We start from the raw sequence: 14,908 nt of genomic DNA, 5'->3' as shown, positions 1-14,908 counted from the left end.
ACAGGCTCTGTGATCGATAAGGGCGGGTGAATGTGCAACTATGTGCGTCATTGTAGTCATTGTGGTGGTTTGGTAAGAAAGCAAAGATGATGATGATGAAGGTCCACCGCTTTGATCCAGTCTGAAAAGCATGGATTAGAAAGCACTGCCGTGTAGGTATTCATAGTTGCTTGGTTTTTCGTCCAGCACCATGAGGTGCTTTTAAATATCTCAACAAATATCGAATGAATTCGAAATGAAATTGGCCAACACTGTAGCGAGTGCTTGGTTTCTCATAATCAGCCATAACCCCAGTCCACCTCAGCTCTACCTCAGACCGAAGTTATTGTCGAGCCCTGAAAAAAATAAAAAAAAACTGAATCCACCTCTGCTTTGATTTGTAGCTTCATATCGTTGACTTAAATTGAAAATGACTTGTGGCCTGTTGGTTTTTCACCGTTCACATAAACGCGGCGTAAGATGGCGAACACCGAGCCCACAAGTCACAGAGAGGGGAAGACATGATGTTGTCAACCAGCGTCCGTCAGGTCATTTAAATCGCGCCGGTGTCGTCTTTTACCAACTCTTCATTAAAAATCTGCACGGTGACTGTTTTAATGACACCCTTTTTCATTCACAGTCCCACTTCCTCTTCACTCACTCTATCTTTTTCCATTTCACACCCAATATTGAGGTTGTTTTTATGAGCGTTTTTATGAGTGTGCCATTAAATTTTAATATATTTTAAATGTCTTGTGCATAATTTTAAATAAATGTCAGCGTGATGAATTTGTTTTTGGATCTTCGGGGAAACTTGCACCAGAGCTTAAAATGTTGTTGTTTTTTATTGTAGTGACAGACTCGCAGATGGACAGCTGCTTGCTATGAGGTTGAATGTGGAGCTAATACACAGGCTCCCGGCAGTTTAACACAGGTGACCGACCGCAGTTTGGTCGAAGTCCCTTCTCCTCTGGTCGTGGCGTCGACCAGGTGGGAGGGGTTTTAAACAAGCGTGTCTGTAGACTCTTAACAAAACGTTCCCTTCAGGTTCGCCTGTTGTCATTATTAAGCTTCCGCTCATTATTTGTGTCTTGATTTTCGTTTGCCTTTCCTCAGCTCAGATTGATGTGTGCTTCAGTAACCAGCAGCAGTCCCTTGTTGCCTCTCCCTGATAGATGGCCTAAATGTCTAAGCCGCCCTTGGCGAGAGCCAAACTCTTTCTCCACAATTACGTGGTTGGTTTGTTCTTTCTAATCATAGATATGTCATTCTGTGCCATAATGCTGAACAATAGCCAGCTCCGAGCGTTAGCCTCCCCCACACCACCACCCCCTCCACCCCTTCCACCCCCTCCTCACCCTCTCTCCCTCTCTCTCTGTCACTTTCACTCTGCGTCCCTGCCCTCCATTGCTCCCTGCTCTCCCACTCTCCTTCTCATTCTCCCTGCATGGGTTATGTGACTCATACAACACTAAACACTCTAATGCGAGATTAACTCCTCACCAAAGAGAGCTCAATATTGTTACATTTCTGTCTTATTTTAAGCCATGCGCTCAAGGCTGTTTTTTTTTTTTACCATGTCATGTGGGCTTTCGCTGATATCTCGCCGAGGTTCAGTTTAACATCTGTGTCTTGGCTCTCTTTGAAAATTAAGGTGGTATTCTTCCTAGCTGGAGTGCTTTGTCTCCATGGTAACATCGGGCACATTATAAGTGCCATAAAGGAAATGCGAGGGAATGTTAAATCGCCAGTCTGCCAGTCTCCATCACCTCACTGGGTTGATTGTGTAACTCATACACCCACTGGAGCACACTGCCTCCTTTCTCCATTTTTGTCTCCCTCTCGCCTCCTTTCTCCCCCTTTTTTTTTTTTTTTTTTTTTTTTTTTCACATGGTTGTCCCTCTTTCCTTCCCTCACACTGTTTCTGCCATACACACTCACATATTCACTCTCATCGTAAACAGAGTCAAACACTGACCCCCAGTGGAAAAGCATCGTCAGGGCCTTCTGAAAGGTTGATGCGTCTCCTAACCAAAATCTGCCTCGTGTGTCACCCAGGTGTTCACTCGCTACGGGAAGTGTTACACCTTTAACGCTGGCGGTGATGGACGTCCACCCCTCATCACCACCAAGGGAGGGATGGGAAACGGCCTCGAGCTCATGCTGGACATTCAGCAGGATGAATACCTGCCAGTCTGGGGAGAAACAGGTGACGTGTGTTGAGCTGTGTGTGTGTGTGTGTGTGTGTGCAGGCAGGTGTCTGGTTTGGTTTCATCTTTTAAACTCCTTGGTCTTTGTGCAGATGAGACGTCGTTTGAAGCTGGCGTCAAAGTTCAGATCCACAGTCAGGATGAGCCGTCCTTCATTGACCAGCTCGGGTTCGGAGTGGCGCCCGGGTTCCAGACGTTTGTTTCGTGCCAGGAGCAGAGGGTAAAAACACGACGCCTTCATTAAACAATGACCCCGATTCTTTCTTTTAAATTTTGTCCACCAGACTGAGTAGTTGTGATGACATTATACACATACATGCAGAGACCTCTGCAGATCTCAAATACAAATACACCCACCGACCACTTTATTAAGTACACCTTGCTAGTTAAAGGTTGCTTTCATGTTGTTTACACCAAATTCTGACCCTGCCATCGGAATGTCACAGCTGAAATCAAAACTCATCAGTCCAATTTTGTGAGCCTGTGTGAACTGTAGTCTCAGTTTCCTGTTCTTAACTGATAGGAGTGGTACCCAGTGGGGTCTTCTGCTGCTGTAGCCCATCATCATCTCCAACCAGTCTGCCCATTCTCCTCTGACCTCTCACATCAATAAGGTGTTTTCATCCACACAACTGCCACTCACTGGATATTTTCTCTTTTTTGGACCATTCTCTGTAAACCCTGGAGATGGTTGTATGTGAAAATCCCAGTAGATCAGTTTCTGAAACACTCAGACCAGCCCATCTGGCACCAACAATCATATCACGTTTTAACTTTAACAAGTTGTCTTGTCCATCTCTACATGAATAAATGCATTGAATTGCAGCCATGTGATTGACTGATCAGCTATTTGTGTTAACAAGCAATTGAACAGGTGTACCTAATAAAGTGGCCGCTGAGTGTATGTCATCGGCATTAAAATGACAATTTGTTGTTTGATTTTTAATTTTACATTATTTGTCCATAAGAGAATTACACTCTAAAAAGTTCTTGTTTCCTCTCAGTTGTAAGGATTTAGTACTTTTCATTTATATTTTTTCATGTTATAGAGACTGTTGGATGGACCAAATGTGAGGAAGATGAAACATTTCTATTACCTCTTCCAAAAAAGTGTGAAGCTCAGTAGAAGTTATGGGTCCGAATTAAATCTTGCCCATTTACGTAAGATGTAGAATAAAACTGAATTTACTTTTTGCATTTCCTTGATTCATTGTTCTCCGACCAGCACGAGTCTGATTCATGTGACGTTTTTACTGTTCATTTATTTTATCCGCTGTCTCATAACTTGGAATATCTCTATACCCTATCATCCAACATGGCCGACTTGAAAACACCGGTAACGGGGGGATGTGTCGTCGCTGCAGCTGATATATCTCCCTCCGCCCTGGGGAGACTGTAAGGTAACGCCCATGGACTCGGACTTCTTTGATAGTTACAGCATCACGGCCTGTCGCATCGACTGTGAAACACGCTACCTGGTGGACAACTGCAACTGTCGCATGGTGCACATGCCCGGTAGGTAGCGTCTCTTTCTCGCTGCTGTATCCGAGTTGCATCAGTCAGCGAAAATTACTGGAGGCACTTCGCGGAAAGGAAAGGAAAGAAAAACAGGAAAAGCAGTGATATGAGATGCATGTGTTGTTTTGGCTGCAGGCGATGCACCTTACTGCACCCCCGAGCTGTACAAAGAATGTGCTGACCCGGCTCTCGGTAAGAAAGTGACTTCATCCACATCTGAAACTTTAAAGAGCAGACACACACATCACTTTAGAGGACATTACATGGACTTTCATTTATTTCCTGCAAACTTACCTTAAAAAAAAACTCCCTCCTCAGATCTAATGATTTGCATTATGTAAGACACTGTGTTTGTCCTCAAAAGAGAGACCAAAAGAGGTCCCTGCAACATCAGTAACACACCCACCCATCATCCCCTCACGTCCTCAAGTCGCACTGATCCGATGGTGAAGCTGCGCTCTGGTTTCCTTCTCTCCAGATTTCTTGGTGGAAAGAGACAACAACTTCTGCGTGTGCGAGACGCCGTGCAACATGACCAGATACAGCAAAGAGCTGTCGTTCGTCAAGATCCCCAGCAAGGCCTCGGCTAAATACCTCGCAAAGAAGTACAACAAATCTGAGCAGTACATCAAGTAAGAATCAACCACGCGTTTTATGCTGAAATGATAAAGTCTGATGTCAGGGAATAAAAGGAATCACAATTTTTCAAAAAGCCCAAATGTGACGTGTGTGGGCGACTCACTCTGTTTGACAATCACACTAGAATCTCACAAAACATGATGATAGAACAACGCGACAACCGATAAGTGGTTCTAAAGCGTAAAAAAAGCTTCTCAGCAAACATGCAAATAAATAAAAGAGTGATGAGTAATCTTTAATCTTTAAACAGTCCTCGCAGTCACTTATCATGAGTTTACTCTTTATGTGTATTTATATTGGCTTCATTTGATTTGTGTTTCCAGCTAATATATATATATGGGTAGAGAGAGAGAGACAGAGAGAAATATGGTGATACAAGTATCACCAGGCTCTCAGTTTATCTCAGCCTGTTATTGAGCCTTAAGGGAGAAAAGAATAAGTTCAACACTATACATCAAGAACAAATGGGAATCTGAGCGAGACATTAAACTTTCAGAAGATAACTGGTATAAAATGTGCATGACTCAACGTACTACAAGAAGCTCACGGATACGGAGAGAGTTCTGAGGGTAAAACCTGTTCGCAGTATTAGCAGTAAACACAGTCGTCAGGGTTGCGTTTGCTTTTTTATTTATGGATCGGCCCCCTCCCTCCCAGAGCCAGATTAAATACACAAAATCTGTCTCAGCCCTCCAACGCTCCCGATTCATTTTACTGGACAGGCGACCCTTTAATACAATAAAGCAACGTGTTGAGGTTTTCTCTCGTTTATGTCGTCTCCACAGGGACAATATCCTGGTCTTGGACATCTTCTTCGAAGCTCTCAACTACGAAACGATCGAACAGAAGAAAGCGTACGAAGTGGCCGGACTCCTAGGTGCAGCGTCACGTCCATGTGTAAACACAGTAGATGTATAAGCACTGTCTTTGTCGTGGCTGGTTCTCACGTCTCATTGACCTCTCACTGCAGGTGACATTGGTGGTCAGATGGGGCTCTTCATTGGGGCGAGCATACTGACGATTCTGGAGCTGTTTGACTACCTTTATGAGGTGAGAAAGTGTCTATGAAGAAAAATAATCCTGATGCATAGAAGTAATTAGGACACTGGTGTCTTTATTTTACTTATTTACTTGCTTACTTACTTATTTCACCACATTTTGGATAAAAAAATACACTCTTACACTTCCTGTGGAGGAATGAATCTCGCATAAAAAAAAAAATAACTGAAAGCTTGAATATATAAAATAAGAAAAATCCAACCCGGGGCAACTTTTTGACTGAGTGTCCTCGTTTCCCCCTGCCAGGTGATAAAGTACAAGCTGTGCCGCTGCTCCGAGAAGAAGCACAAGCACCACAACAACAACGACCAGGGAACGGTCCTGAGCTTAGACGACGTCAAGTGTCACGTCAGTAACTTTCACTAGGCCTCCGCGGCCGTGAGCGGGGGGCCTCTGCGCTCTCTCGTCTCCGAGCTGCTTCGTGGACCTTGTTCGTTGCAGGTCGCCCGACTGCCGGAAGAACAGAGGGAGTGTGTGAACTGAACTGTGTGTGGCTGAGAGCGCGGCCGCGCGCCGACGTCCACCCACCCGGCCCGGCGGCACAGCAGTGATGTTGTGATGAATTCATAAACGTTAGAATAACTGCATGGTCATCTGTAAAACAACTTTTCAAGACGTAGTAACAGGTACAGTCAAACGGGGCATGAGCTAAACGAGGGTCCATGCGTCTTCAGTAAATAAGAGTTAGAAATCCCAGCTGTGTTGTGGCGTTTGTCCTCCGTCGATTTTCACGTGAAGCAATTGTTCATTTGAAGGATCCTCTCATCCCTGTTCGTCACACGTTTTTCACTTTTATCCTTTTGAAGTCTCTTGGATTCTTCCCCTCTTTCACTATCCATTTTTTTATTATATTCACCTAACCGTCACCTTAAGCCTGTCTTCCCTTTCTAAACTCTGTGCTTTCTGCCAATATACTGTACTACCTCATCTCGCAGGGTGACAGCACCATGAAGAATTTATGAGTCGAGCAAAAGTGACAAACAAAAAGGTCGTTTTCATGTAGAGACGTTGAAAGAATGTGACTTTAAATTGAACATCTACTGGCTGTTTTCACAGAGGACATTTTTCGTGCTGTACGGTGGGAGAAGTCCCATTTATATATTAAAAAAATAATGATAACTTTGTTTATGTTGCACCAGTAAAAATAAATGAGTTTACAAAGTGCTTTGACAGACGGAGCAAACAGCAGCCGAGGGCAAACAAGAGGAAGCCACTTTAAAGTTGGAAAAATGTTACCAGAGGTCAAAGATAAAAAGAATAAATGAAACTTAGATGAAAAGAAGAATATGAGAATAAAAAGACCCCACGTTAAGAGGACGAATTATGACAATTTGAAAGGTTGCTGTGGAATAGACCTGGCCACAAGACGGTGGTGGATATTTCCCGCAACACAAACACAAACAGACATTTAGTCAGAATGAAGCCAAACTTCTACGTAACAAACGTATGATAGAAAATGTGGCTGTAGCAGTTGTAATTACTTTTGAGATTTAGGCTTTGTCACTTTCTGGCAGACTTCACCTGTGCATGAGAAGACTGATAACACGCTTCTGTGCGTCTGCTAAATATGAACATACAGCCTCTGGTTATCTTTGTTTAGCCAAAGGCTGATTCGGTGAAGGATGCAGCTTGTGAAGACAATAACAGAGGAGGGAGAATGGTTTTCTGATTGCTCCTGATCTGCCTTTAAAAGATGCTGACGTGGATTGTTGTTGTTTTTCTTTTTTGAACAACATTGCTGACTCTGCAGTAAACAGCTGACCCTGAGAGGAGATGAACACCCACGTACCCTGCTGGTTTTATGATGTTCGATTGTGCATCATCAGATGTAAATGTAAACAGAATGGCCCTCTCCTCGATGCTGGTTTATCATAATATACACTGTGAGCTAAACGCTGCAGCCGATCCAGTTATTTAGATCTTTTCTCCTGGAGTGACAGTCACTTAATTAAAACACATTTTGACCCGTGAAGCCACAAAAAAAAAAAAAAAGCTTTAGTTTTCTGTGATTTAAAAGAAGCAGTGAGTGAACGTCTGGTTCAGTGATACGTGGCAGTCGCTGCTTAATTTGATTTTTCTATTAGCACTGACGTTAATGAGCATCTAAATCCTGTCCAGACCTTCCAGCTTCACGCACTGATAGCCTCTCTGTCTTCTGTCTTTGTTTAAAATGGTCCAGGTTGCACAAAAAAGTGAAGAAGTGGAGCAGCCTCCCATTAAAGCTGCTCCTCGACACAAACATGAACCAGGAGGTGTAGAAAGACCTCAGGTTAACATAAGAACTAGCTGTTCCAAGTGAATTTGTTTAGTCCAAATTAAATCATATTGACCACGTATACTGTATGGGCATGTACAAGACATTGGTGGTCTACTTTTAATAGATCCTTTTTTTTTTAGGGGTTTAGGTTCCTTGCTCCAAACCGTATTTTTGGACAAAGATATAAAGTAGAGGAGGAGCTACAAAACATGAGGGGTCCTGTGTCCAGTCCTCGAGCTAAGCTAGGCTAAGTTCACGCAAAGGTGATGTCAGTTTTCTCATGCACTTCATAAAACATTAAACTTTTGCAGTAAAACATTAAAATAACCGAGCTACAACACCTTAAAATAAGTGAAAACATTCTGAGGTCTCAAACCAGGATATGAACAAATAAAAAATGCTCCAACAAAGAATATTCGTTTAAGGGGAGCATCGTTTGTGTTTACATGACGTTCATCACATCTGAAGGACTTTGCCCCCGATTCATTTGTGTTACCATGGCGAGATCCGATCAGCGAGGATGAATATGCTGAATGTGTTTTTCCATCTAAATGTGGTCCAACCGTTTCGTCCACACGTCTGACTCGTGTATGTGTTTGTAAGTACTCCGCGTGGTTTGACCACGCACCAAACTAAGTCGTCGTGTTCCTGTGTGTTTTATCAGGCAGCTCTGACCCCGAGGAATCTAAAAATCTAAAGATATTATGTTGCAGTTAATTAACTTGACTGTGGGAACTGTATAGTATCAGCTGTGTAGTGTTACTTTCAAGCACAACCGTACCATCAACTGTAATTTAATGTAGATACTGCAATGACTGTGGATAATAATCTTAATGTATTTGCATAGTCTGGTCTGTTCAATGCTGTACCTGTTGGATTTATTTAAATTATATTAGTCTTGTGTCTCTGTTCAGATTTCCTGTACATGATTGTAGTTGGTTTATTTCATGAAGGTATATTTATCAGAGACAAACTATATGAGACCATTTCTTTCTTTCTTTTTTCTTTTTTTACTTCATATTGCTAGTTGTGCCGTCTGAGCGTCAGTACTCGTCTGTACTAGAAAATGAACAGACAGGCTGTTGTTTGTCTGCTGCATGACGTCATGCATCTCTGATCAAGTGCTCCGGTCGGCCATGCTTTCTGCTTTTGCTTTGGCCTCCATTTTTAACTTTGCATTTTCAACTTTGAGATGAAAGGATGGTCGTTTTAGTGTGGTGATGTAAACATGAATAATGGACTTGAAGCTGTTGTTATATTAAAAATTAAATGCTAACTTTATGTAACTTTTATCCTTTTCAAGGTAGTGAGTGTCTTTATTTCTGTGTTGGTGAACAGCGGGGTGACAGGTTTGACGTGAAATACCAGTGAGATGAATCAAGAGCAGAAATACTTTCATTGTGTCTCATTATCGTTGGGTTTTCAGTCGTGGTCCAGGTCTGGACCAAATGCTTCGACAACATTTGTCCTCCCCAGGATGAGACACATGTGATCTTCAGACCTTTCCTCAAGCAGCACTGTGAAGTTTACATTTGGGGTTGTGATGCGTTTAATCGAACATTAGCCAAATTAGCCAAACATTGGCCAAAAGTGGCCCGCCAGAGGGTCCAATCTGGCCCGCGGGATGAATTTGCAAAGTGCAAAAATTACATTGAAGACATTAACTGCAAATTTTCCAATAAAAGTAACTACTTTTCCTACGTTTCACACAATTTTAGTAAGAGCTGTGGACATAACACAACATTGAGACATACAGAAATTGCACTTCTTTTTCTTAAGAAACATCTGGTTGTTCATAAAGTCTGGTGCAGTTCATTATATGTAAACACTTTCATGATGTACTTCTTTGTGCTAAAACAAAGGGAAACATTTGAAGTTGTCATTATTTGAAGGTCTGGCCCCCTTGAGATCATATTGTTCTGTACGTGGCCCCTGAACTAACAAGAGTTTGACACCCCTGGTCTAGCACATCCCACAGTTGTTTGATTGGACTGAGACCTGGGGAGTTTGGAGGTCAACACTTTGAGCTCTTCGTTTTTCTCCTCAAACCCTTCCTCAAACAATGTTTTTGTTGTGGCAGGAGGCATTATCTCCAGCGAATACCATTTCCAAGAAAGCGTGTGTGCGCTGTACAACAATGCTTAGGTGGCCGATATCAACGTAACATCCATATGAATGGCAGGACCTAAGGTCTCCCAGCAGAATATTGCCCGAAGCATCACACCGCGTCCATACCCATGTGGGTATGAAAGTCAACAGGCAGACATCTTGCTAGTATTTCATCTACTAAACACACTTCATAACAGTCATTGTGATGTTTCTTCCCTCTTGATTCTGGCCCATGCACGATCAAATGTGAAAGGAGGAAAATAGGAAGAAGGAAATAGTTATAATCTGACGGGGTGAGGACATGAACGTCTCAGAATAGTAAGTGCCCAACGGGACCATGTTCAGGCTGCAGTCAGACACACAGAGTCATATTCACTGTCTACAGATACTACTCTCGGCTCTAATCAAGAAAATTACTTTGGGGAGTATTTTAGGAAAAGCCTCGTGGGAAGGGTTTTGATTAGACACTTAAAGGAGTGTAAGAGATGTCACAAATGACCAGCAGGTGGCGGTAATTCATCTTTAACCAGAAGACGAAGCCAAGCATTGGAAGAACAAGAAGCTTTAGATGGAGGGCTGACGTTTTTTCGTATTATAGGCGAATATATCAGTAACGATGTCTTTAACTCAGTATTTGAGGGCGTTTGTCGGTGAGAGGCTGACTGCAGCTGCTGAAGAAATATTGGGGGTCTTTGAAAAATCCATCATCCAGTTCGAAGAAGAGATCAGCCGTCAGCGCAGACTGCTGGACGTCACCACAAAACCCGGTATAAAGTTACACAGCATCGGTATGTAAAGCTGTAAGGGTCTTATTAAAGACATTAATCATTGTGACTCAGACCTGTAGGCTACGTTTATTGTCGTAGCCTACATGTGAAATAACATGAATGCATGAAAAAATAACTCTTAAAGATAGACTGGATATTTTTTTTTTCTCACAGCAATTTCCCCGCCACATATTTACGTTTTTTATCAGTCTTAAATCGATCAGATTTATTTGACAACTCTGTCATAAACTGAGTCTACGGTGTGTGAACTGTAAGCCAATCACAAACTGGATGCAATGTCACGTGGCCTGACGTCGTCCAATTATATTCGTCTAACCAGGAAGTAAACAAAGAACCTGCTGCTGTCAGATGCGGTGGTTTAAGTCATATTTTTGTTTTAATAGTAGTATTACTTTGCCACATATTTGATACTGTCGTACACTCTCCTGTCTGGTGCAGCTTGTTGTTGCATAGTGTCTTTTTAAAGATATATTATGCTCTGTTGTATTTAGTGAGCTTAAATTTTAGACACGTTTAAATTCTCCTTGACCCTCTTCTGATAATGTCTGTGAATGAAACATCAAATTTCTCCATGTACACAATACCAACATGTTCACCTAAAAGGTAATTTTTACCATTTACAAATGTTTAAGGTCAAAACTGTTCCAGGTCACCATCCTTATCGGGGTTTTGGACACAACTGGAAATAAATAAAACTTGTACCTTCTGGTAATTTTCAATGGTGAAGAATTCACCAGTTCATTTTAAACTGAAGACTTAGTGTTGAAACGACAACCAAACACAACTTTGTCTCTTGTCCAAACTCGAGCCACTCACACTGCTGAACTTAAATAATTCTCATTTGTGCACTTTTCTGCGACTTTAGAAAAGTAAAACACTGATATCTCTGATGTGTGTCACATTAGTTACTTCTTATCCCTTTGTTCCCTCAGACTTTCCACAGCAACATGTTCATACAGAGGACCTACTCACTGACCAGCAGCTCTGTAACCAGGAGAGGAACTTCAGTCTGGAGCTGGAGGAACCAGGGCCTCCTCAGATTAAAGAGGAACTCGAGGAACTCTATTGTAGTCAGGATGGAGAGCAGCTTGTACTGAAGCAGGAGACTGATGCCTTCATGTTGACTCCTGCTTATGAATCAAACAGCGACAAGCTTTTATTCCACAACTCTCATGTAGCTGAGAGCCAAGATCAGAAAGAAAATAAACACTTAGACTCCGGATCAACTACAAAGGCAGAGCCGGAGAAGAGGCATCAGAAACACAGAAGTCACTGTAACACGGGTAAAACATCTTTAACATGTGAGGTTTGTGCAAAAACCTTTAAATATAAGTCCCAAATGAAGACGCATCTCAGAAGTCACACAGGTGAGAAACCATACGCTTGCAACACTTGTGGGAAAAGGTTCTTTCAGCTGTATTTTATGAAATGTCAGGAAAGGTCTCACACGGACGAGAGGCCGTATTGTTGTGAAACGTGCGGGAAAAGTTTCAGAAGAGGGGAATACTTGTTGGTCCACAAACGGACCCACACAGATGAGAGGCCATACTTTTGCAATACTTGTGGGAAAAGATTTTGTGCCGTGTCATCACTGAAGTCTCACAGGAGAATCCATAAAGGGGATAAAACATTTCCTTGCCAAATGGATACGAAAAGTTGCAATAGTTTGACGGTCGACACAAAAACTCGCAAAGTGGAGAAGCGCTATTCTTGCAACACGTGTGGAAAACGTTTCACTAGAAATGGTAACTTATTGAGCCACGTGAGGATTCACACGGGTGAGAAGCCTTACCCCTGCAACACATGCGAGAGGCGGTTTAAAGATCCGTCAGCGTTGAAATATCACTTAAGATCGCACACAGGTGAGAAGCCCTACTCCTGTGACAGCTGTGGGAAAAAATTTCTTTGCTTATCAAATTTGAATAACCACACAAGGACACACACAGGGGAGAACAGTCCTGAAACATTTGTGGGAAACTAAGCTTGAAAATCATAAGATTATGAACCGATTATAGATGGAGGTTTCAGATTTTTACTTTCAGTAACTGTCCTGTGAATTAGCTGCATGTCACACTGTTATATGGCCCTGATAAGGTCTGGTTTCAGTATATGAGTTAAAATATTTATTTATTTATTTAAGTGGTGAACTGATGTGAAAGCTGAGAAACCAAGTTGTTCTTCCAACGTTTTCTTTTAATTTTTTAGTTCAATTTTATGTCATGATTGCATCAACTTTTTACTGTTTCAAGCTTTGGACATTAACAAGTTGCAAATGTAATTATATGCACTTCCTATACAAACTGTCTTTAATCAAAGTAGATTGTTAACAACGATATTCGTCTTATTTCAGTGCTGGTAATTCAAATTGAATCACAAACACTGATGGATTAAATCTGTGAGTGGAGGTAATGCATTCAATCATCTGTGCCTAAAGGGATGAGGGCAGTCAAATGCTGTTGTTCTGATTTCGTGTATTTATTCTGACAATAAATGTGTTGTGTCGAGGGAACTGCCTTCATTTGTCAAATCTGGGTGGACTGTCAATGTCAATTTATTTATAAAGCACATTTAAATATAACAAATGTCGACCTCAGATGGTGAAAACTGAAACTACACACATGAAATCTTAAATGAAAAAGATCCGTTTTGTGGCAGTTGAACTTTGACAACTTTCTGAAAAAGAGAGTACAGTCCTCTCTCCAAACTGTGACCCGAGTTGAACTTTATTTGCGGAAACAGAACAATCAAGTCTGAAGTACAACAGATTACCAGCTGTTAAGAATGAAATACTAACATCTGTTTTTTTAGTCGTATGGACGGATGGATTGGTGAGAAATTAGATAAAAATATTGTCAGATCCTTTACAGGTATTACATTAAAAATACAGTTTTTGTGTTGATTTCAGATTAGGAATCATTGACTGGAGCATAAGTCAAGCTGTTATGTTAAAGCTTTTTCTGTTAAATCATTGAGTGTCCCCAGCTGTCACTCTAATATCATCAAATCAAACATCTGTGTTCATCCATCGGGGAATTAATGAATGTGTTTAAAGAAGGGACAGCATGATGGCACAGAGACCGAAGCCCCACTGGAGCGTTAATTCACTTTTAAAAGATCGTGTCAATGGAGGTTATAAATACAAATGTGATAATCCAAAGAGGAAACGCTTGTAGCTCATTAAAGCGTGACCATGGTGGAGCTTTAGCCGTCAACACTTTTAAGCCGAGTAAGATGGATTTTCTGTTTCTGTTTGTTCCTGCGGAGCTAAGTTCCTCTTCTGTTTGCTGCCCAACTCTTATGCAACAATGTCCTGTTTCGTTTGAGCCCTCCAGCCCGAATAATGTATCCCACACTGGTGTTTCTGTGGTCGCTCCCATGACTTTGAATGTCCCGGCTGTGTTTTCCAAAGTGAGAACTCCACACAGCACATATCTTGTTACTTTAATGGAGGCGTTTGTGAGGAACTGGTCCGTCCAGCTCAGGATTATCGTCTTAAGTAAAAGACGGACAGTTTAAGACTATATACTGATAACACTGAATGGGGGTGAGGCTGAGTATTGACCCTTGTCAGCTACTTATAGTGATAGTGATGGCATATATCTGGTCGTACAGAGATAGCGAGATAGAGTGCAGGTTTTGTTGTTGTCCCTGTGGGTGCTTCAGTGGCATTCAGGAGGTCAGCCAGGGCTCTGATTGCCTCAGACGAGCCGGATGGTCTGCGATGTCCTAGTGACCTCTCCACACTGATGAAATGTTGTCGGCCTCAAACCTGTCTTTCAACTTTTCTGTGCCGCTTCTCATTTAACTACTCTGATGTCCTTTGACAAAATGTGTCAAGGGGCTTTTGTTACTAATGCCATCTGTTATCTGTGATGATCTGGCTATCATTCAAAGTAGCGGTTGTTTTTTTTTCTGAATGAATGAAGCAGAACTCTGCTTATGCAAGAGGACCTGTCAGTTGAGTATGTGGTCCGTAATGCGACCCTGAACGCAGCGGCCGAGACCTCCTCAAAATAAGGTCTGACTGACTGAATCTTGAATGTATTTTTAATGCATCTTGCCTTGTGTGCGTGTACTTTGGGCAGCCCATTTGCAATCAGACCACTTGTTAGTATCTAAATTAATGGCCTACTATTAATGAACTCTGCTCCCTTCTTCTGTACACATCGTGCTTGGCCTGAAGAAGTCGGGACTTGGTAGGCTCACACATGTGTTCGCAGACTTTTATGTGTAACTACAGCTGTTACATTTAGCGTAGTAGGAGTATAATTTAATCAATTATAAAGCGCTAAAGTAAAATCATCTCTCCCTCGCTGGCTTTATGACACTGCAGATACGCCTCCAACCAT

At 42.0% G+C, this 14,908-nt stretch overlaps 2 protein-coding genes across 3 annotated transcripts in view; both read left to right on the top strand.

Moving 5' to 3' along the window:
* The window catches only part of LOC124997446 (acid-sensing ion channel 1-like), a 49,804-nt gene extending 40,850 nt beyond the window's left edge, over positions 1-8,954 (top strand). The window contains exons 3-10 of the mRNA XM_047571146.1: positions 2,038-2,188; positions 2,282-2,409; positions 3,554-3,704; positions 3,843-3,899; positions 4,186-4,339; positions 5,132-5,223; positions 5,317-5,396; positions 5,652-8,954. Of these exons, the coding sequence (XP_047427102.1) occupies positions 2,038-2,188; positions 2,282-2,409; positions 3,554-3,704; positions 3,843-3,899; positions 4,186-4,339; positions 5,132-5,223; positions 5,317-5,396; positions 5,652-5,771 (933 nt within the window). The 3' untranslated portion in view covers positions 5,772-8,954. The remainder of the gene's footprint in view (positions 1-2,037; positions 2,189-2,281; positions 2,410-3,553; positions 3,705-3,842; positions 3,900-4,185; positions 4,340-5,131; positions 5,224-5,316; positions 5,397-5,651) is intronic.
* A 1,404-nt stretch (positions 8,955-10,358) lies between these two features.
* LOC124995473 (zinc finger protein 135-like) lies at positions 10,359-13,068 on the top strand. 2 transcript variants are annotated; one of them, XM_047567872.1, is made up of 2 exons: positions 10,359-10,559; positions 11,492-13,068. In XM_047567872.1, the coding sequence occupies exons 1-2, from the start codon at positions 10,388-10,390 to the stop codon at positions 12,538-12,540; spliced, it is 1,221 nt and encodes a 406-aa protein (XP_047423828.1). In that variant the 5' UTR covers positions 10,359-10,387; the 3' UTR covers positions 12,541-13,068. The 2 variants fall into 2 exon arrangements, with proteins under 2 accessions (XP_047423828.1, XP_047423829.1); XM_047567873.1 differs by lacking the exon at positions 10,359-10,559 and adding an exon at positions 10,938-11,162.
* Positions 13,069-14,908: the final 1,840 nt, after the last annotated feature.

The sequence above is a fragment of the Mugil cephalus genome, chromosome 1 (assembly GCF_022458985.1).
Source record: "Mugil cephalus isolate CIBA_MC_2020 chromosome 1, CIBA_Mcephalus_1.1, whole genome shotgun sequence".
NCBI classification, from domain to species: Eukaryota; Metazoa; Chordata; class Actinopteri; order Mugiliformes; family Mugilidae; genus Mugil; species Mugil cephalus.
The sequence above is the reverse complement of the archived record's forward strand: the minus strand, read 5'-3'. Positions and strand labels throughout refer to the sequence as shown.

Bases quoted from the DNA above. Each gene is read 5' to 3' on its own strand.
- LOC124995473 (XM_047567872.1), top strand. From the start codon at position 10,388: ATGTCTTTAACTCAGTATTTGAGGGCGTTTGTCGGTGAGAGGCTGACT. The intron at 10,560-11,491 runs GTATGTAAAGCT...TTGTTCCCTCAG, and splicing joins TATAAAGTTACACAGCATCG to ACTTTCCACAGCAACATGTT.